This window comes from Dryas octopetala, chromosome 4 (assembly GCF_963921425.1).
Source record: "Dryas octopetala chromosome 4, drDryOcto1.1, whole genome shotgun sequence".
Classification (NCBI taxonomy): Eukaryota; Viridiplantae; Streptophyta; class Magnoliopsida; order Rosales; family Rosaceae; genus Dryas; species Dryas octopetala.
This window is the reverse complement of record NC_141369.1, coordinates 2,949,489-2,972,276: the sequence shown is the minus strand read 5'-3', so window position 1 is coordinate 2,972,276 and position 22,788 is coordinate 2,949,489. Positions and strand designations below refer to the sequence as shown.

At 35.0% G+C, this 22,788-nt stretch overlaps 4 protein-coding genes across 5 annotated transcripts; 3 read left to right on the top strand and 1 right to left on the bottom strand.

Annotated features, from left to right (window-relative positions):
• Positions 1-5,128: 5,128 nt before the first annotated feature.
• Positions 5,129-8,730, bottom strand: LOC147286193 (receptor-like protein EIX2). 2 transcript variants are annotated; one of them, XR_015121901.1, is made up of 3 exons: positions 5,728-8,730; positions 5,504-5,644; positions 5,129-5,224 (listed from the first exon to the last, which is right to left on the bottom strand). XR_015121901.1 is itself a non-coding variant. In XM_086241697.1 (2 exons), exon 1 carries the CDS (start codon positions 8,642-8,644, stop codon positions 5,738-5,740), a length of 2,907 nt encoding a protein of 968 aa, XP_086097823.1. In that variant the 5' UTR covers positions 8,645-8,730; the 3' UTR covers positions 5,395-5,644; positions 5,728-5,737. The 2 variants fall into 2 exon arrangements, 1 of the variants encoding a protein (XP_086097823.1); XM_086241697.1 differs by lacking the exon at positions 5,129-5,224 and having other exon boundaries at positions 5,395-5,644.
• A 3,562-nt stretch (positions 8,731-12,292) lies between these two features.
• Positions 12,293-13,249, top strand: LOC147286192 (L10-interacting MYB domain-containing protein-like). Its single transcript, XM_086238918.1, has 2 exons — positions 12,293-12,619; positions 12,719-13,249. The coding sequence occupies exons 1-2, from the start codon at positions 12,293-12,295 to the stop codon at positions 13,247-13,249; spliced, it is 858 nt and encodes a 285-aa protein (XP_086095044.1).
• A 299-nt stretch (positions 13,250-13,548) lies between these two features.
• LOC147286191 (uncharacterized) lies at positions 13,549-14,908 on the top strand. The gene is made up of 3 exons (XM_086240695.1): positions 13,549-14,043; positions 14,136-14,367; positions 14,448-14,908. The coding sequence occupies exons 1-3, from the start codon at positions 13,549-13,551 to the stop codon at positions 14,906-14,908; spliced, it is 1,188 nt and encodes a 395-aa protein (XP_086096821.1).
• Positions 14,909-21,489: 6,581 nt separating this feature from the next.
• On the top strand, positions 21,490-22,081 carry LOC147286190 (disease resistance response protein 206-like). Its single transcript, XM_086241905.1, has one exon. It carries the CDS (start codon positions 21,521-21,523, stop codon positions 22,079-22,081), a length of 561 nt encoding a protein of 186 aa, XP_086098031.1. The 5' UTR covers positions 21,490-21,520.
• The last annotated feature ends 707 nt before the right edge of the window (positions 22,082-22,788 follow it).

The window sequence follows — 22,788 nt, the reverse complement described above, 5'->3', positions numbered from 1 at the left end:
TGAGGGAAAAAAGGAAAAAGAACGAAGAAAAAGGGGGGCGGGGCGCTGGAAGAGTGGAAGTGGATTATTATGGGAATGGGTGTTATTGGGTGTAGTCAAGTCTAAGCTTTCTAGTATAGACTTGCCCAAACAACCAACTAAAATGTGACATGTAATAAAAAAAAAATATAAAAAATTAATTATATATATTTGGTACGGGACGGGACGGGATAGGATTGAAATGTTGATACCATTCCCATCCCATTGTATTCGGGACCGGTACAGGATCATCCCGAAATTCACGGGACCTAAACGGGATGAAACCTTAACAAGATGGTACGGGATGGAATCGGTATGGGTTCGGTATTTCGATTTTAATGCCCAGCCCTAGTCAATTATGTTATAAATTCTGTTAAAATGAAGGACAAAATTGTTTTTTCATATTCAATAAATTTTTAATTCTATTTATAATTTAAAAAACATTAGAACTAAAAAAAATAAAATAAAAACCCAATAATTAAATTTAAAAACCAAAAAAACAAAGAAAAAAAACAACACACCCTTAGATGGATCAACAAAGAAAAATAACAGCCCCCACAACTTCTTCTTCTGCTTCTTCTTGTGTATTAATTCACAACTTGGCTTGCATTAATTCACATACACAGCCCGCACAGGCCACAACTTCGTGTGTATGCAGTAAACCCATACACACAACAAAGAAAAATAACAGCCACATACATTTGGCTTGCATTAATTCACACACAAAATCCAAAATTATGTAGTAAACCCAAAATCCATTTAATTGCAGTAAACCCAAAATCTAGTTAATTGCAGTAAACCCAAATTCTTCATGTTGTTTGATCACACCCATAGCCATTTCTTTTCCCTTTTTCTTCTTCTTCTTCCCTGATCATACCCATAGCTGTTACTTTTTTTTTTCTTCTTTCTTATTCTGCAACTTCCCATGATCTTCACTCATGCCTAGCTACAAAAATAAAACTAAAATAATTAAAAAAAAAAAAAAAACAAAAGAAGAACAAGAAGCCCAGGTTCCACCCACAACCCGTAGCCCCTCCTCCCTCCCCACCATCTCCATCCTCACCTGCAGAAAACAAAAAAAAAAAAATTGGAAAAAAATAATGGGAAATAAAAAACAAAAAAAATCAAACCCACCATCCCTTCCCCTCTCCAACCCATACCCAGCCTATACCCACCAACCATAACCCGCTATCCACCATCGACAACTCACCCACCCACCACCCTGCACCCTCTCCTCCCTCTCACTGACCTTCTTTACCAGCCCCACCACCAAACCCGGCCAGTGACCCCCTCTTCCCCCTCTCCTATTACTCTCTATTTCTCTCTCCCTCTATTTTCCCCTCTCACTATTCTTCTCTCTCTGTGGATGTGCGAATCCAGCTTCGTCTTCTTCATTTGCAACCAAATCCATTTTCGATCTGCCCCTTTTGCCAAGCATTGACTTCACCCCATCTCGATCTGCCTCTGCTTCCGCCATTGGAGCCTCGGTCGACGAAGTTGGGTGCCTCGGGTGACGACACTAGGAGCTTCTGCTTCCGCCATTGGAGATGAGAAAATGAGGTGGAGGGAGGGAAGAGGGTGGCTGGGGATTTACGATGGGCTTGGTTTCTTTGTTTTACGATGGGATTTACGATGAGACCTATCACAGCACACATATAGGCTTTGGGCCATGTGTCGGGATGTCTTGCCTTTTGGGGGCCACTCTGCGTGCACGTATGACTAGGTTACATTGCCCTGTTTGTACAGGTGTATGGCTAGCTTATTTCTGCCCTGCTTGTACAAGTGTATGGCCAGCTTATCTCCGCCCTGCCTATGCAATGCAGGATTCTGCGCACACGGGTGTATGGCTAGGTTTTCGAGTATAGTGGGATTTTATTGTTCTTCCAAGATTTATTACAATATGGGTTTAAGTGATAAATTATTTTCGTGTTTTATCATGATTTTCGAGTATGACGTTTTTATGATTCTTTTAATTAGAAATTTGTTTTATTCAGTAATTGCACATTGTTTTATTCAAATTTCTTGCGTTTAAATGGTTTTATGACGTTCTTAGAAAAAGATTGTGAAATGGTTTTAAAATTGGAGGATTTCAAAGAGTGATGTGAGGTCTTAAAGTCAACTTGATTTAAAGAATTTTTGAAAGGATAAATAATTTTAATGCTTTGTTTCTATATTTTGTACACTCACTCAGTTATCTCATATTTAAATTTCTTGTGTTGTTTTAACTTTTTCCCCCCAGGTACTAGAGAATGTCGAGGTCCAGCGATACCACGTCAAGGCATCGTTATTCCATCCTCAGTCTAATCACCTCGTGGGCGCAATGTTTCCATAAGTTTATTTTATATCCGTTCAGTTTGTTAATTTATTTTAGTTTGCTTTGATGACTCTGGGTTTGGATGAATAAGATTTATCGATTATGAAATTGTTTTTGGGTCGGAGACCCTTTTGGTTGTGATAGAGGTGGTTGTCGATTTTTAAACGTGTTTTCTTCAGGTTTACAAGTTGAGTTAGTCCAATCGAATTTTCGGTATAATTTTCCTTAGTATTGGATCCCACAGGATCACTCTGGGTTTCAGGGTGGAATTCAGAGACGGTTCTGTCATGCAGTGCGGCGGGAGTTAGGTGAAACTAGAGGAGGAGAGTGAGGAGAATAAATTCAGATATCCGAAATTTGAAGTCGACTGAAGTGTTTTACAAAAAACTGAACAAAGAAAAGAGCATAAAGAGAAAGAGAAGGAGAAAGTGTACCTAGCTACAATCCTCCCCACGTGGCCTACCATTCTCTCTTTTTATCCCGAGCTCCTCCCCACGTCGCCTTTGAAAAATCGATGGACTAGAACGTGGGGAGGGAGAGGATGCCTGTTTTTTATTTTAACTTTGTTTTTAATCTGTTAACTGTTAATTTACCTTTTTACTCTTATTATATCTAATTGCTCTTTAGAAACTTTAGTGTTTTAAGCTGGGGCAGTTTTGAGGTTATCGAATGTTTGACCTTTCTCCCCCTTTTGGCTTTATATATATAGACAGACTAGTCTCTTGGCACGCGCTCTCCACGTGTCAATTGACGTTTACATTGTGTGTTTTTTTTTTTAATAAATTCTCACCACTCTCTCCACGTTTTAAGGTAGTGGGGTGTTTTTTGTTTTTTACATTTTATTTTAATAGTTACATTTTACAACTACACCTTTATTTATTAGGTTGTTTTAGGCTCCGTTTGGGATTGCGGTGGAGGACCCAAAAGCTGCTGTGGATAACAATTCTCAATCATCTACAACAATTTTGGTGTTTGGTAAAAAAATAAAAAACTGCTTTTCCCCACAATTCTCAACTCCCCACAACAAAAACAGAAAGCAGGTTTCTAAGTGTTTTTGAAAGCTGTAGTAAATCACAGCAATAATGAATATTTTATTTTACCCATAATACCCTCATTGATTTATATAATTTTTATTTTTTTATTTTAAATTAAAAAATATGTTCATTGTTAGTTATATTTTATATTGTGATAATTAATTATGATATTTTATTTGTACGATTAAAATTATAATATACCTAAAAAATAATAGGCATACTTATTTAATAATGTTGTCCTTAGAAAAATTAATGCTAACAAAAATTTGAAGCAAAAAATTTTAAAAACAAGTAACAAAACATTTTATTTTTACCAAATAAATAAGTAAAAGACACTTTCAGCATCATGTCCATTTTAGTAATTATACACAATCACAGCACTTTTACATTAACATTTACCAAACACTTTGATACTATTTTTTGTACTCACAGTATTTTGAAAACATAGTTTACAAACACTTAACTGCTTTACTTTACAGTTGACTTTACTTCATAACTATTTTACTTCACAACTGTTTTTCCTCACAGCAATACCAAACTGGCCCTTAATATGACTGTTTTGTTGAATGAATGGTATTTTAGGGAATCTCATTTTTTGTGTTGCTTGTAACACTAAATTCTTTTCCTTGCTTTATAATAGTAAAGATAAATAAAGTCAATTTTCTTTAAAAAAAATAAATAAATAAATAAAGAAATGCAAGATATTTTACTCTCTTCTTCTTTTATTAATTTTTTTGTCTTTTTCTTATTAAAGATATTTGATTTCTGAAAACATGGTTTCAGAAAAACTTAAAATATAATATTGATAATGATGCATATAAATAGCTCATCCATGCATGTACATACTTGCAGTGCTTAATGCATATTTTTGGTTGTACTTCCTCTTTATTAGTGCGCATTACTGATTAGTTTTACTTTCTTCATCGTCTTAGTTAATCTTGTTTTGTCTTAATCTTGAGTTTAATTAACTATTATGATGGAGGGAATAATTAGGTGCCTCAAACTAATACTAATTAATTGTGGTGCTTTTGGTACTCTTGAATATCAACCCTTCCTTATCCAATGGATTCAACTCAGGGATGATGCAAAACATGAAACATGATGATGGTGAGTTGCAGAGAGAGGGATAGGCAAGCACACTCCTTGCAATCAAACAAGGCATTATGGATTACCACAACGGATCTGTTACGATTGCATTTAATGTTTTATGTTAATTTTTATTTTGTTGTTATGTTGAATAATAAAGTCTTGGGTCTGTTAGGATAAGAAGTTTGCTAGGATAAGGAATAGTGAAGTAGTGTTAACGTTCAGTGGATTTATGGGTCAGCAGAGTCTTGCCGTTGTTTGACTCACAAGTCCTATTTTTATGTATGTTTTGCTCACACCTATGGTGAAGAACCCTTGGATAAAAAGATTAGAGAATTAAAACCCAAAGTAACGTTTAATATTATATGAGGCCACGGTTCCCCCATTAACCTTTATCTTTCCAGGTTTCCTAAATTATTCAATATAGGTTTCCCAACAAGAAGAAGGCCAATCCTCAGTACGCACCAGGATCACTCTCTTCATGGGCCGGAACACAAGCCCAAGCCCAAACCAATGATTGTTACAAATGGAAAATGGGAAGGAACCTACTGTGACTCAGCCAAACTGGTCATGTTAACAAACTTGATCTTGGACACCAATCCTTGGGAGGTAATATTAGTCCTACAAATCTGCAATATCTTGATCTCAGTGGCAATGAGTTTACTAATTTAGAAAGCCTAAGCATATGATCAATATATGCACACTGCTAGTTCCAGATAATGGTGGTCTCCAAGATGACCACATTTTTTACCAAGCATCCCTTAATCGCCGCCTGATCAAATTTATGTTTTAGTTTGTAGCATATATATATGAAACTCTGAGATAGGCTTTCTGTAGTAAATTATGAAAATCTGGGTTGAACTAATTAAAAAATTGAAGACGAAAACACAATGAGATGGGCTTTCTGTAGTAAATTAACTGCAGAAATTAATGTCTAAAAAATGTAAAAACTAGCCAGAATTAGTATTCAAGGCAAACAGTACGTACGTTGATTAAATAAGTCTCAATCAGGTATATTGCTGACAATTAACAATAAGACTCAAATTCTTACACATAACATGTATGGAGTTAATAATCACTGCAATAATGCTTCAAAGCTCCTACACATAACATAATTGTCCGTGGCAACTTTGCACTCTTCAACTGAAGGGAAGCATTCATGCTGTGCTTGTCTCAGAAATGCAGGAGCCACCTAATTAAAGATAAAAGTAAACAATTAATTGTAAAAACCAAATTAACATCCTAATGAATGAGAGAGAGAGAGAGAGAGATTACCACTTATCTATTAAGCATCCCATAATCGCCGCTTGATCAAAACTACCCTCACATAAAGCCAATCATTCAGAACATTCAAGAAGTTGCAGTATTTGTACCTCCATGACCTGATGAATATCAAACTCCCACAAACTCCCCAAAATCCCACAACAAACCCAACCGCCATACTGATGTAAAAACCCTTCGTTATAACCTCATCCTCCTTATCTTCTTGATTTCCAAAGACAGTACTTTGATCTGGACCTGTTTGGTGATCTGGATCAGCACACATCTTTTGAAGTGGAGGTCCACACAGTTGAGCATTTCCAGCATAGACAGAGGGATCAAAGCCCTGCAGCTGAGTTCCTTTTGGAATTTCGCCGGACAAGTTGTTATATGACAAGTCCAACACAGGCAGACGATCAATTCGAGAAAGGCTTGTTGGGATTCTGCCATCTATCTGGTTTCTTGACAAATCAAGAGCCTCTAGTGACTGCAACTTTCCAATCTCTGGTGGTATTAGACCTGTTAAATGATTTTTCGACAGGTTTAAAGAAACCAACCCAACAAGATGAGTGATTTCACTTGGAATCTCCCCGGTTAATCTATTGCTTGAGAGATCAATTCTCTTTACAAGCCCCAAAGTATTTTTGTATGAGTACATTATTCCTTTCCACATGAAGGTTGCATCATCCTCATAGCTATCAAATGGGGTAAGTGGGTTAGTATCATCTGGCTTTGTATAAGAATGTGTGATGGTTGGAGTTGAATTCCCATTAATTTGAGCCAAAGTAGTCAAATTATTGATGCATTTGGGTATACTTCCAGAGATGTTGTTCACAGAGAAATCCAAAATCTGTATGTGCGCTAGATAACATAATTGTGAAGACAAGCTTCCGCTGAAGTGATTAGATTGAAGCATAAGGATAACCAAATTTGGAAGGCGAACCCCTATCCATTCAGGTATTGATCTCGACAGTTCATTCTCTCCAACATCAATAACTTCCAAGTTTGAGCAATTCTTCAAAGATGAAGGCAAGTCTCCCACAAATCGGTTTCTTCTCAACTTCAATGTTTGCATTTGATATAGGGAGCCTATTGTGGTAGGAATTTTCCCAGAAACATTATTGTTGCTCAAATCAAGAAAGACTAGATTTTCCAAATGCGTCCAGCAATCAGGAAGTTCTCCAGAAAGATGGTTGCTTGAGAGATTAAGAAAGAATAAATTCCTAATTGCAGGTGCACACATGAAAGAAGTTGGCCCTGAAAACATGTTATTGGAGAGATCCAGATATGAGGCTTGTGATAGAGATGAGGGAATTGGACCTTCCAATTGGTTGGAACTGAAATCAAGTTTTGGGGAAAAATATGGAAACTCAAATGTCAAATTTGCAAGTGTTCCTCTAATTTGGTTGTGAGAGATATTCATAAATAGTAAATCAAGAGACAGAATATCCAGAAACCAGCTTGGAATGGTATCAGAAATACCAGCATCAGAGATATCAAGTTCTATAGTATTCTGAGTTCCAAGCCATTTTGGGAAATTTGGACCAATCTTGCAAGACCTCAGTAAAATGGAATCCAATTGAAAAGGAGGAATCCAATCAGAACTGACGTTAAAAACTAGTGAGTTAGAGGATAGATGCAAATCCCACAATTTGGAGAGTTTTGAGAAATGGTTTTCTGTAATCACTCCACTCAAAGAATTCCCACTAAGATCGATATACTCCAGTTTGGACAATTGTCCAAGACTCTCAGGAATTCTTCCGCTTAATCGATTTTCATCCAAATATAAACTTTTCAATGACAACAAGTTGGTGAGATTAGGAAATGACCCAGTAAGATTATTCCTAGAAAGACTCAAAGTTTCCAATGAGTTTGGAGTGCATGTGGACAATATTTGAACAAAATCAGAAAATTGTCCACTGAGACTATTGTTGTTAAGCCACAACCCTTCCAGACTACATAATTTGCCGAAAGAAGGCGGGATCCTACCTTCAAGATTGTTACTAGAGAGGCCGAGACGCGCAAGAGAACTCATGTTTTCGAAAACATCTGGAATTGGACCACTTAAATTTGTGGATGAGAGCTCAAGATGAGCAAGGCTGGTCAATTTGAAGTTGCACAACCATTTGAATATTGATGAAGTGAGGGCATGGTTGTCATAAAGATCAACATTGGCAAGAGATTGTGAATAATTTATGTGAGAATTAAGAGTGGAAGAAAGAATTGGAGGAGGAAGATCACATCCCACTAACTTCAAGCTTCTTAGATTAGGGAGCTGGCTTACTTTTTCCGACCAATCATAAACAAGACTGAGGTTGACATGACTTAGGTACAAGTCTTCTAAACAAGGAAGATGGGGAACCCAATTAAGGCTTTCAACAAGAGTGAAGTTATTACCAGTGAGATCAAGATATTGCAAGCGGGTAAGGTTTCCAAGCTGATATGGAATTTGGCCACCAAAATTAGCCCAAGAGAGATCAAGGTACCTTAAATTTCGGAGCTGAGAACCAAGCAACTCTGGAATTTGTGTCCCATTGTTGAAGGCAATGTCACTGAGGTCCAAATATTCCAAATGCCGCAGTTCCATGAGTTTAGGACTAATCGTACCTTGCAAAGATTGGCCTCCGAGATCAAGTTTAATAACATGACCAGTTTGGTTGTCACACTCGATTCTTTCCCATCTGCAGCAATCATTGTGTTGAGCTTGTGTTCCGGCAGCCCATGAAGAGAGTGATCCGTTGGCGTCATCCACAAGGCCATGTTTGAATGCAAGCAGTGCTTTCCTTTCGCTCTCTATGCACCTCATCTTCATCATCGTCACGTTAGCATCGATCCTGTGGCATAAGGATGGGTTGATATGTAGGAGTAGCAAAAGCACCATAATTAATAATATTGCATTAACATGTTTCAGACACCTAATTCTCTCCATCATAATAATTAACTAAAATCAAGAATAACTAAGATGATGGAAGAAGCAGGATTAATCACAGTATTTATAGACCAGTAGAAGGTATAACGTACGTGTTTGCATCAGTGCTGTATATATAACCTATCCTCTTACACAGTTATACCATATAGATGATGCGACACTTCACTCACTCAACTTTCGAACGGTAATTTATACATGAAATTATTGAATTGGAAAGAAAGAGCACTGCAAGCTTCCAAAAATAAAAAAGTACTGTAACGCGTTCATACATATATACAAGCAGAAAAAGGAGCAACGTACAATGGACGGTCTACAAAGTCGCAAAAGCAAGTGTGGAAACAAACATTTTCCATCACGCACTAAGTTTCCACACTACTTGATGAAATATATCTAGAGTGTTTCGTCATCTTCAGCGAGCACCCTAAAGGAATAATGTACAAATATGTTTTGTCTTTTTTTTTCCACTCCTTGACGCATATGTATGGTGTAGATAAATTTATTGAGGATGCAAGTCTCTACACGTTCTCAACCTAATGTAATCTCATAATTTAAAAGGTTGTTGAATTTAGATATCAAAATTATAATATTTTTTCATTTTAATTACTAAAATATTTATGTCATTTTACTTTATATACTAAATTTCAGTTTATATACTAATTTTAAAAAATATGGTTATATTGCTAACTTTTTTATTGATTTTTTAGTTTTTCCATATTTGCAAGGCTTAAACTTTAATATTTAGTCTTTGGGTTATAGGACTTAATCCCCAAGCCTACATCAAAGCATTAAACTCTTATAAATTTTGAAATTTTATTAATTTGAAATAGTTACAATGGGTGACTGTTCGACAATCACAACTGTATAGCAAACTAATTTGTGACTTAATTCAAAATTTCTTGCTCTAGGTAAGTACCTAAACTAAAAAAAATTAGTATCTTACTGTTTTTTTGAAAAACTATTGATATTTGGTATTTAATTAATCCTAATTTTCTATAATTTAAATTGTTCACTATTTAACCCGCAAGCTTTAAAAATTATCATTATAAAAAATAAGCCAAATTGAAGACTATTTAATTATCTAACTGTCATCAAATAAATAGGCGAAGAACAAAACTGGAATGAATGTAATAATAATTAAATGCCTATACGACTTCAATTTGATTGATTTTTGGTATATATGATATTTGAAGTAGGGTCAAAAAAGTAAATGTTTTGGATTATGAAACTACATGTGTGGTTGGCTTTGTTTTCCTTTATTAACTAGTTAGATTTAGAATATTAATTTATAATTTGTCTAATTTTTGTATAAATGATCATTGAATCGAAACAAAAAATACAGACCATGGAAACAAAAACTTTCTATGACCCAAGTTTTCATGTATTGCCTTGACTTTGAAATTTTCATGTATTGACTTAGACTTTGAAATAGTAGTCATTGAATATTCCAAACCATCAGTAATTGACTTGAGTGATCAAAAATGCAAACTGCCCGCTACTTTCCAGATAAAGTTGTCTCCAAGATGGCCATAAAATTTTCCATGCCATCACGCAATGACTTTCCAAAGACAAGAATAGACGGTTGGAACTTGGACAACTTGTATTACATTTTCCAATTGTAATTCTGTACTGATTTATTTATTTATTTATTTATTTATAGCGAAGAACGGAGGGAATTAGGCAGCAATTTTTCTGAATCTCGTCAGTGTTCTTTGTGCGTGGTTTAGGGTGCGTTTGGTAACGTATTTGAAAACTGTTTTCTGTTTTACAAGTTTAAAAAAACATAAAAACACTGTTTGGTAGCACGTTTTGACAGTTTTTATAAAACAAAATTTAAAAAACAGATTCACTTTTTAGCCTAAATTCTCAAAACACACTAATGACGTTTTACGTGTTTTATAAAAACATAACCCTAAAAAAAGTGAAAACACGGGATACACTTTTTACGCCTTTCTACTTGACGTAGTCTCTCATCTTCGATCACTCTCAACGACGTTCTGTTCTCCATCAAACCAGGTATTACGAAAACCTTTTCTTAGTTCTTGATTCGTTCAAGTCTCTGTAAATCTCACTTGTGTGGTAGATTTTCATGAATCTTAGTGTTGGTTTGTATTTGTCTCAATTAATAGTTTGTAAAATTTATTAAAGCCCTAATTTAAGAATAATAGGAATCGATCATCTATGTTTGTATCTGAGTTTACTTTTCTGCTTATAATTTTTTTTTTATGCTAATCTTTGTTCATCTGACTTCCACTCTTTACTATAAAATATAGACATGCTTTATATTTCATGCGACCTTCTTTTACTACCATTTGACATCAATATATATAGCTATTGCCTACAATAATGACGAAAAGATGAGCACATATTGTATGCCTTTCCTTGTATGTATGGTCTGCTAGAAAGTACATGTCACTCTTTTATAATCTAATTAAGTCTACGACTCTTTCTTTCTATTTCTTCTTCTTGATGTTTCTTCTTTCTTTTTCAATTTTTTTTTTCTAAGTATTGTCTCTGTAGCTTTGTATAGTTTCTTTTTGAGTCATTTTTGTTCTTGTTTCCCTGTTATAAACACAGGCTGAATAAGCTTGTCAAACTTATACTTTCCTCATTGCCTCTTGTTATTATTATTTTTTTATATTAATTTTATATTATTAGTTTGCTATTCATTATTATTAGAGCAACATGGTAGTGTAACAGTTTCTTGTGATTGTGATTTCAACACATATTAGGCTAACATACTGTTTGGAACCAAATGCCAAAAATAAAGGTTCAATTCATTTGTAAATGAGTTCTAATGTCTGAAATAGAATATCAGACTTCCAAACTTGAGACAACAATTATGGGAACAAGTCAATTTGGGTCAATTAATGCATAATTAATTTAGAGGGATTTCTTCATTAGATTTGAGAGCTGATGTGTGTTGATTTTTCTTGCTTATTTGGGTAGATGTTGGTTTGGTTGCTGCATTGTATAGTTGCCTTAAGCACTTTGTAGTGGACTCATTGTTCACTGTTTATGTTGTAGTTGCTGGGTATACTGTATTAAAATCTCTGTTTTCTTTGTACCAAAAAAATAAAATCTCAGTACAAAGTATTAATTATTTGTACCTAGTTTATGTGTGTGGTCTTCATTTAAGCTCAATATACATGGGTGGTGAGTTATTTCACATTGGTGCATGAATATTATTTTTATAATAATGTAAGAGTCATCAAAATTTAGACACTAAATAATATCTCAATAGTATTTTATATGTTAGAAATAAACGAGTTAATTAGCGTGGAGCATTGTATAGCAACAAAGAGCATTGTGATGATTTATCTCATAAAAAGAGACTTGAAACACCAGCCATTTAACAATGCTATATTAGGCACTTTTTAGGCGCAACATGTGTCTTGATTTTTCCCTTATTTGGTTAGATGTTGGTTTGTCATATCAACTCATTTTACTGTGATCTGATAGTAGTTTAACCAAGGTCTTGGTCTTCTATATTTTCTTCTGAAGTAAGCCTTGTCTTACACGCATACATGGTTGGAATACTCTATTTGTGCCTTGTTTATGTTTGAATGTTTTTCTATTAGGACTGTGGGGATAATGAGGTATGTATCTACTTGTTTCATTTGCTTGATATATTTTTATTTTCCTTAAAAGGAGATGGCTTCCAATGATGTGGATTTTGATGATAAAGCTGATTGGTCTGCAAAATCTGAGGGAATATTTATCCGAATATTGTATGAACATGTGAAGAGGGGAGATATGCAGACTTCGACTTTTAAAAAAAAAATTTGGCTAGCTATAAGTGATGAGTTGTTTGCAGAAAGTGGCAAAAGATACAATCTGGCACAACTTAAATCTAAATTCAATAGATTGCGTAAAAAACATCGTGAGTTTTCAGATCTCATTGAGCATACAGGATTTGGGTGGGATCCTATTGCAAACACTGTGACTGCTTCAGAAGAGGTTTGGGCTTCTTACATCAAGGTATTATTTTGATATTCACAAAATAATTTATTTAATTTTTATATAATTCACAATTGTGTTCATGTCATTGATTAATATATATTTTTTAATGGTTTGTAGAAAGTACCAGCAGTGAAGCCATATCGCAAAAAAGGCTTAGAGCACTATTCACTTTTAGGGGAGATTTTCAACACCACTACTGCAACGGGTCAGATGCATTATTCTTCTAGCCAACTACCTCCTAGCTCAGATGATGAGCGTGAATTAGAAGAGAACTTCCTTAATACTGGGGTTCATATGAATGTTGATGAAGATGTTGAACCTAGTGATAGTGGTAAAGGAAAAAGAAAAAGTGTTTCTGCTCCATCATCTGACCGTCGCCCAAAAAAATGGGACAAAATGGAAGCTTACTTGGAGGTTTGCAGTGAGGTCATGAACCAAAAGTTGCAGCGCAACAAAGAGAAAAGTGTAGAGGAAACTAGTAAGGAGATGTATACAATTGAAGAGTGCATTCAAATAGTGGAGGCAATGGGAGACATTGAAAATAGCCAGTTTATCAAGATGATGGATAAGATTGTGAATCTGGAATGGAGGAGACTTTTCCTAACCATGACCGAAGAAAGAAGGAGAGCTTGGTTGGCTAGTCTCTAGGATTACTATCTAGATGTGTGTTTGCACTTCTTTTTTATGTGTGACTTGCATTTTTATATGCTTGGTTATTCGGTACTGATGTTTGTTATGTTTTAGGCTTTTTGGTACTTATATTTGTTATGTCTCTGAATATTCGGTACTTATGTTTGTTCTGCCTTTGAATGTTTGATACTTGTGTTGGTAAATTTTATGGATATTTGTGGGTTATGATTCTTATTTGATGAATACTTGTGTTGTTTATTAAATGAACGATGTGCTTAGAATTTATTTTGGTTTTCGATACGTGAAAGGTACCAAAGATGGTTATTGACAATGAGGATAGTGATTCAGATCTTGAAGAAATGGCGCAACATATGATAATTTGCATGCATATTTATGAATATTGGCAATCATATGTAGATCGAACTCCATGTAATACATCTGCATTATCAGGGCCTGAATATGTGCAAGAGTTGTTGCATGGACATCCTGATAGAATGTATAATTCATTCAGGATGGAGAAGCATGTGTTTCTAAGGTTGTGTCAAACTCTTGAGAGCTTAGATTTGTTGCACAATGATAGACATGTGGGTATTCATGAGGCATTGGCAATTTTCTTATTTATAGTGTCACATAGTGTACGCATGCGAGTTGCTGCTGAACGTTTTCAAAGATCTAAAGAAACTATTCATAGACAGTTTAAGCGTGTATTAACAGCTTTATGTGCATTATCACCGCGCATTATACGCCCACATACTCGAGGAACAACTCCTCCGGAGATTCTGAACAATCCTAAATATTATCCGTATTTTGAGGTAATGATAAGTTATATTTATTTATGGAAATTCCTTAGATTATTGTATATGTCATTAAGTCTAACTATTTATTTATTTTTTCTTAATTATAGAAGTGTATTGGTGCAATTGATGGGACACATGTCGCTGCATGGGCACCCGCACAAAAACAAACATCATATCGTGGTAGGAAGGTTCTTGTCTCTCAGAATGTCATGTGCGCATGTTCGTTTGATATGATGTTCACATTTGTTTACACGGGATGGGAAGGGACTGCAAATGATTCTAGGGTGTTCATAGATGCAGTTACAAGGCCAGAGAATGAGTTTCCTTTTCCAGAGGAAGGTATAAATAAGCACGTCACTCTTAAATTTAAAATATTACCTATATTATTGTGACATTCAATTAATAAACAAAAATTACAGGGTATTATTATGTTGTCGATGCTGGGTATACAAACATGCCAGGATTCTTGTCACCCTATCGAGGTGAACGATATCATTTGCGTGATTACAGGGGACCTCGTCAAGCACCAAGAGGTCCTATGGAGTTGTTCAATTATAGGCATTCATCATTGCGTAATGTAATTGAAAGGTGTTTTGGTGTGCTAAAAGCACGTTTTCCTATTCTGAAATTGATGCCTAATTACCCTCCACGTAGGCAACGACGGATCCCTATTGCATGTTGTGTGTTACATAATTTTATTCGAAAAGAAGCTCATCGAGATAGAATGTTCGAAGAATTTCAAGTAGAAGACATGATATTTGATGAAGGAGAAGTGACAATACCAAACATAGATATGTCTCCGGGAAACCTTGCACAAATGACCACTTTAAGAGATAAGATTGCATCAGACTTGTGGCGTGATTGTGGTCCAACTTCATGACAATGTTATCATAAATTTGGATATGACTATTTTATCAAATTAGGTGCATTATTATGAACTATTTTGTTCAAATATGTATGAGATGATGGTACTTTATTTAATCTATGGTATTTATGATTATGAACTATTTTGTTGGAACATATATGGAATGACTGTACTCTATTTAATCTAAGGTATTTTTTAGTTATTTTGTTGACAAGTAACTTGTGTATGTACGTATATATATATATGTTTTTTGTACTAACATATTTGTAAATAAAAAGCAAAGTAATTAATAGTAATAAAAAAATATATTGTTATGTTTTTTTATTAAAAATAAATAAAAATTTCTTAAAAAACATATTTCAAAAACATTTTTACCAAACACATATTTACTGTTTTTACTATTTTCTGTTCACTGTACCAAACATGTTTTCACTGTTTTTGTTCTCATAAAGCAGTTCTCGGGTTAAGCTACCAGACGCATTCTCAAATCTCAAAAATACATAATTCAATTTCTCGTTTTCGTTTTTATAAAATTGTTTTTCAAAAATCGTTCTGTAAAACGTTACCAGACGCACCCTAAATTCTTTTGAATTCCTTTTTTAGCTTAAATTATTTGTAAATTATTACTTGCTGTGAATGTAAAGTTTTTGCAGCTCAATCATTATTAACTTCTCCAATCTATCTTCTTCACCGATCTTCTCATTTATTATTCTCATTCTGTAATATATTTTTATGATCGGAACTGTTCATTTTTTAAATCTTTTTTTGAGATCATCTCTTAAAAAAATCAATTAAATCAGAAATCGTTTGGTCATATAATTGTTACCAAATAAACAAACGGTAAACTAAACTGTTACCAAAACCGTATATTTATTTGATCATAGTTGCATAAGCAAACAATATCCGATTTTGTTGATTTTTTTGCAGAGATAATTCTTACAGAATGATAAAAAAATTAAACAGTTATGATCATAAATTTATACTGCTGAATAAAAATTATAAAAAAAAAAGTCAATTAAAAAGATAAATAGAGAAAGTAGATAGCATTTGTCATTCTCGCAATTAATATATTACTTGAATGTTTTGTGTTTTTCTTTTTTATTAGCATTTATATATTACAGTGAGATATGGGTATCGGAAGTATGAGATGGTATGTGGAAATTTGGTATCGGAGGATCATCCAAAAGGAAACTGTGAAAATGACACTGGCGCATGCAAGTGGAGTGCACAAGAATATCGTTCTTTTCTTCCATGACTCATTGTTGCATAAGAACCACAGAGTACCTGCCACGACTGGAATGTAACAGAGTACCAATTAATGTTCATGGAAAAAAGAAATTTCTAGGAAATAGCAAGTATAATTGACTTGACTTTAACGTAGTAATTGAATCTTCCACCCTTTTAACAAGGGGACTCGATATAACATATACCAGACACATATTGGCATATCAAATTGTACGTGTAGATAACTGACAATATCACTCCTTAATCTTTGGATAATTTTAATTAAATAGCCCCTTTTAACCAATATTAAGCTTTTTTGACCCCTTAGGCCTAAAACTTAATTTTATAGCTCTTTTGTATTTTATGTGATCAAAATACCTCTATATATATATATATACTTTATAGATCGAGAATTCCACTAGTAGAACGTCCACCTTCTTTTTTCTCTCTCCCTCCCTCCCTGCTTGATCGAAGGCTACTGCTAGAAACTCATGGCTCAAAGCAATTGCAAATCTATTTCGATATAAAACTTAATTTTATAGCTCTTTTGTATTTTATGTGATCAAAATACCCTTCTCTATATATACTTTATAGACCGGGAATTCCACTAGTAGATTAGAACGTCCACCTTCTCTCTCTCTCTCTCTCTCTCTCTCTCTCTCTCTCTCTCTCTCCCTCCTTGATCGAAGGCTGCTGCTAGAAACCTATGGCTTAAAGTAATTGCAGATCTATTTCGATATAAAACTTAATTGTATAGCTCTTTTGTATTTTATGTGATCAAAATACCCCTCTATATATATACTTTATAGAACGGAAATTCTACTAGTACACAAGAGCGTCCACCTTCTTCTTCTCTCTCTCTCTCTCTCTCTCTCTCTCTCTCTCTCTCTCTCCCGAATTCTACTAATACACTAGAACGTCCACCTTCTTCTCTCTCTCTCTCTCTCTCCCTCCCACCCTCCCTCCCTCCCTCCTTGATCGAAGGCTACTGCTAGAAACCAATGGCTTAAAGCAATTGCAAATCTATTTCGATATGGATTGATCATTGATCTTTGACATAGTAGAAAAAGAAGAAAAGATATTCGCTACTTTCGATATGATTGAATAGATCTATTTCAATAAGCAATGTTCTATACCTTTGCCATCAAGATCTATTAATTTTAACCTTTTTATTATGACTTATGAGATAATAATTGGATCTATTAAATTGATGGGATATCATTTAATCAATCTATCCATAATAATCAGGTTGATATGCAATGTTCTATACCTTTGCCATCAAGATCTATTAATTTTAACCTTTTTATTATGACTTATGAGATAATCGCTTGGGCAATTCGATTGGGAAATATTGATCTTTGAAAGATATGCAATAGATAATTGATTTGATTACTGAGTGAGCCATCACAACGAATATACAACCCAATGGATCCAAATAGATCAATCCTCTCCCTTTATCCATGTCGACTAAAAATTTGTGTCGACCAGAAATTACACCGAAAAAGCTTTACGTGACGACCATAAATTCTACCGAAAAAGCGTGTCAACCATCGTGTCGACCATCGCATCTTCTTCTTCTCCATTGAATCCAGATATGGTTTTGTGATCCACTCCCTCAATCTAGATCTGGTTTTAGTCGAGCGGTGGGCGGTGGGCGGTGAGCGGTGGGTTGATTAAAAACCCTTTCATCAATTTCTTTCCCCTTATTTTACGGTGGGTTGATTAAAAAACCCATTCATCAATTTGTGGGTTGATTAAAAGCAATATGGGGATCCATTAACAATAAACTAGCTGGGTTCAATTGCTTACTTGATTAAACTTGTTTTATCATATTTGTTTGTAGTAATTACATTAATAGATCTTCATGTGTAACACCCTGGATTTTTCAATCCTATCGTGTCAACACACGTGTTTTTCAAATTTTTTTTGTACTTGAAAACTTAAGGTTTATTAAAGGAAAAGGAGTTTCCTAAGTCTTTTGGGTAACTAACTTGTACCTTTGTCCTTTGTTGTTTTGAGGCTACAAGAAATTAGGATTAATTACTACGAGTTCGTAGGAATTCTCGGGGAATTATTTGGAGTCCCGAGCTATTTTTGTTGAATTTACGAAGTTTGGAGAAAATAGAAAAATAGGAAAAAGAAAGAAAAAAGTTGTTGACTAGGACCAACACACGCCAATGTGGCGTGACGCAATTGGCCCAAGCGCGTTGACACGACACCACGCAAACGCTGAGTGGGCGAACTCACGAGAGCCATCTTGCGCGCATCACATCAAATCTGATCACATCTTCTAATATGGACCATACGAGCTCATTAAACTCAATTGATCTGAGTCATTCATTTTAGGTGGGAAGCCTGTCACTGTGTGAGCGGGTCGTGCTGACCCGCGTGTCTTCCATTCGGGTTGGCTCACCCGTTTTGTGTCACAGAACTTGCGACTCGTGGGTTTTCTCTTGACCCAGTTCGAATTTTAGCCCATGTTTGTACATTTTTAGTGCAATTTGTCCCACATTGGAGACACACAACTTCTTCCCACCCTCTAGTGATAGGACTGTCCCCAAATTCTACTCTGGAACCCGGAGTGATCCTGTGGGATCCAATACCAACAAAATTCTTCCGAAATTTCGGCAGAACCTCTCTTAAAATTGGACTAACCCATACTTATGAAACCTGTAGAAAAACAATTCATTATCCAACAACCATCTCGACCACAACCAAAAGGGTCTCAGACCCAACAAAATACAATCTAGTCAAAGAGTCCAAGTTCAGTTATCAGAGCTATTACATCAAATGTTACACTAAAGCTAAAGAAATAAACAAGGTGGACATGTCGCCTACAATGTCCGAGGAAAGGAAATGAAAAAATATCCCTCGACATGTATGGCTCGACCTCCACCACCGCTACTACCTAGGGGGAAAGAATTTAAAACAAGACAGAGAGAAACTGTGAGATAAACTCAGTGAGTGGACATAAAATGTTTTAATAGCGTAAAACTTTTCGAAACTTCATTTTCCAAGAAAATCAACCATTCTTTCTCAAACAAACTTAATTTTTGAAATCCCACAATTTTAAAATCATTTCGCAAACCTTTCTAAAAACGTCATAAAATCATTTCGACGAAATTTCACTCCTTGATTGTAATTAGTTTTAAATCCTTGATAAAATCTAAGTTAAATCATACAATATGATGATTAAATTACTAAATTTGTATATAATCCAATATATAAGAATTAAGTGATAAATCTTGATATTTTATTATCCAAATTGTAAATGGAAGAACTTATAATTAAAACTATCCTATAAACTTACATTAATTAAAAACTTTTTTTTGTTAGATTGATATATATATTATTGGCCATATATATCTCTTAATAGATTAAGTTTTTGGGATATGGTAATTATCGAACATGATATTAGAGTCAAATTTATAAGAGATTTTGAAACGAATTCATTTTTGTTTGCCAGTATATACTTGCTTTTCACATAAAAACTTTTGGAGTATAATAGCTATCTAAGTTTTTTAAATTCACGAAAGGAGGAAGAATCACCATGGGTTGGAGCTCACATTGGGTGCATGCTATAGTTCTGTTTGCCTTGAATCTGATGCACAGGGTGGTCATCGTATGGATGAAACTATGGGAATTTGGGCTTTGTTTCTAATTCTAGTTGTTAGTATGTTCCACGGTCTTGTAATAGAGTAGCTCATTTGCTTGCTCTACATGCGTTGTCTTGTGGTTCAATGTTGAGTTATTGGCTTGAGGAAGCTCCTGATTGGCTTCATGACCAGCTTGCAACTGACTTTTAATTCCCTCATAGTTTCAATATTAATGATCTCTCATTCAATAAATTAAAAAAAAAAAAAAAAGACGGTCGCGGTGTAAGAGTGTCGTTATTATTAGAGCTGTAATTTCCACAGTTTAAAGTTTCATTTGAATGTGTTAAGAGGCCCACTTGACTTGAGCTAACTCACCTACTGTATTAATCCAGCTTCTTGCTTATAATGCCATGAATTGGACTGATAGCAAACTCCCAAGTAGCTAGTTACCTACCGTATATATAAAGAAATATATTATATGTCACTTTTCAAAATTTTGGATTAATTAATCCAGCTTCTTGCTTATATAATGCCATGAATTGGGACTGATAGCAAACTCCCAAGTAGCTAGTTACCTACCGTATATATAAAGAAATATATTATATGTCACTTTTCAAAATTTTGGATTAATTAATCCAGCTTCTTGCTTATAATGCCATGAATTGGACTGATAGCGAACTCCCATGCAAGTAGCTAGTTACCTACCGTATATATAAAGAAATATATTATATGTCAGTATGTCACTTTTCAAAATTTTGGATTAATTAATCCAGCTTCTTGCTTATATTGCCATGAATTGGACTGATAGCGAACTCCCAAGTAGCTAGTTACCTACCGTATATATAAAGAAATATATTATAGACATAAATTCAATTTAGATACATAACTATATAAGCTATTTTAACGGGGTCTATGAACTTTAAAATATTTTAAATATACACTTGATCTATTATCTAAATTGAAAAATGAATTTTTGTCCATTAATTCGTTGAGAGATCAGAAATCAGTTAAATGACAGCTTGGCTTTTGCTGACCGGGATTGATTGGCGACGTGGCGCTATCTCAGCAAACATTTCCCGCAAAATGAGCGACACAGGCCCACAATTTAATAATAATAGAGAGAGAGAGAGAGAGACTTTGTGGGCCCGTGTCAAGGGTTATGTGGACCCGTGTCGCTCATTTCCCGCCAAATGAGCGACACAAGTCCACCTAACCCCTGACACGGGTCCACAAACTCATCATCTCTTTCTCGCTTGTTGAACACAAGTGAGAGATTTATATTTAAATTTGAGGGAAAATGTGATGTTTTTTGGAGACTAAATGGTCAGGAGAGCGTTCAACGAGCGGGAAAGAGGTGATGGGTGTGTGGGCCCGTGTCAAGTGGACATGTGTTGCTCATTTTGCGGGAAATGTATGCTGAGTTGGTGTCACGTTGCCAATTAATCCTCGTTAGCAAAAGGCAAGCTAACATTTAACTGATCTCTCAATAAATTGATGGACGGAATTTCATTTTTCAATTTACATAATAAATCAGGTGTATATTTGAAATATTTGAAAGTTCGTGGACCCCGTTGAAATAGCATATATAGTTACGTGTCTAAATTGAATTTATGCCTATATTATATGTCACTTTTCAAAGTTTTGGATTAATTAATCCAGCTTCTTGCTTATATAATGCCATTAATTGGGACTGATAGTAAACTCCCAAGTAGCTAGTTATTAGCAAAAGCTCATCCCTTTGGAGCTCAGAATATTCCTTTCCTCTGCTCCCTTTGAGCTCTGCAGCCTCTGCTTTTCATAACCCATAATGGGGGCAAGAAAATCCATTGCTCTTTTTTCCTTCTTCTTCATGTTCCTTGCTTTGTCTTCAGCCCACCCAAGAAGTAAAAACCAGAATAAACCATGCAAGCACCTAGTGCTGTACTTCCATGACATTATTTACAATGGCAAAAATGCTGCTAATGCTACCTCTGCAATTGTTGCAGCCCCTCAAGGAGCTAATTTGACCATCTATGCACCCCAATCTTATTTTGGGAACATTGTAGTTTTCGATGACCCCATTACCCTTGACAACAATCTGCACTCAAAGCCTGTTGGTAGGGCACAAGGACTCTACTTGTATGATACAAAGAACACAATCACTGCTTGGCTTGGGTTCTCATTTGTTCTGAATACCACAAACTACCAAGGCAGCATAAATTTCATTGGAGACAATCCGGTTATGCTGAAAACCCGGGATATATCCATTGTGGGTGGCACCGGAGATTTTTTCATGCACCGGGGAATTGCAACCGTAATGACTGATGCGTATGAAGGTGAAGTGTACTTCAGGCTCCGAGTGGATATCAAATTCTATGAGTGTTGGTGAATTTAAGCATGTCAACATAAATTCTGAGTTTTCGTATGTGAGAACTGAGAATTGGTCTTCAAGTATATATGTTCTGTTTCATGCATGGTGTGCTTAGTTTGGGAGTTCTTAGTGATTAGCATGATTGCAGCTAAGCACGAGCTTAGTCAACCAATAAATAACAATAATATGGTTACATGCATAGTCACCCTTGTAATTTCAGGTCCTTTTTCCTTATATATAAAGTTACTGCATTTGCTGCTTATTTTGATCCAGTGCGTGGACTTTTTTTTGTTTCTTAAGATAAGAAGAATATAAAAGAATTGAAGTTACTAAAATCTTATAGACTACTCGAAGTCTCGAACATTAATTTATAAAAATACAAAAGAAAGGAGGTGATTTAATTGTGAACCGAGGATGCGTGGAAATATATATTTGAGGAAGCTAGACCAGTGGTCCAGTACCAAAAAGATGGTTAGACAACATCATAGCAACAAAAAAATTAGAATTAATTAGGATCACATCCTCAAAATAGCAGATCATAAAGATTTACAAGACTTAGAGATTTTGGGATAAGAGATGTACTTTAATAATATTGAGGGTGAGATTGATATTTGTTAGGAGACCGCTACATACAAGCATTAAACATCCTAGAACAAAAAACAAATTTCTACAATTGTTCTAGCTATGGTTCAACTCTGCTGCAATGGCTGTGTTGGTCATGGGTT

Bases quoted from the DNA above. Each gene is read 5' to 3' on its own strand.
- LOC147286190 (XM_086241905.1), top strand. From the start codon at position 21,521: ATGGGGGCAAGAAAATCCATTGCTCTTTTTTCCTTCTTCTTCATGTTC.
- LOC147286193 (XM_086241697.1), bottom strand. From the start codon at position 8,644: ATGATGGAGAGAATTAGGTGTCTGAAACATGTTAATGCAATATTATTA.
- LOC147286191 (XM_086240695.1), top strand. From the start codon at position 13,549: ATGGTTATTGACAATGAGGATAGTGATTCAGATCTTGAAGAAATGGCG. The intron at 14,044-14,135 runs GTAATGATAAGT...TCTTAATTATAG, and splicing joins AATATTATCCGTATTTTGAG to AAGTGTATTGGTGCAATTGA. The intron at 14,368-14,447 runs GTATAAATAAGC...CAAAAATTACAG, and splicing joins GTTTCCTTTTCCAGAGGAAG to GGTATTATTATGTTGTCGAT.
- LOC147286192 (XM_086238918.1), top strand. From the start codon at position 12,293: ATGGCTTCCAATGATGTGGATTTTGATGATAAAGCTGATTGGTCTGCA. The intron at 12,620-12,718 runs GTATTATTTTGA...AATGGTTTGTAG, and splicing joins TTTGGGCTTCTTACATCAAG to AAAGTACCAGCAGTGAAGCC.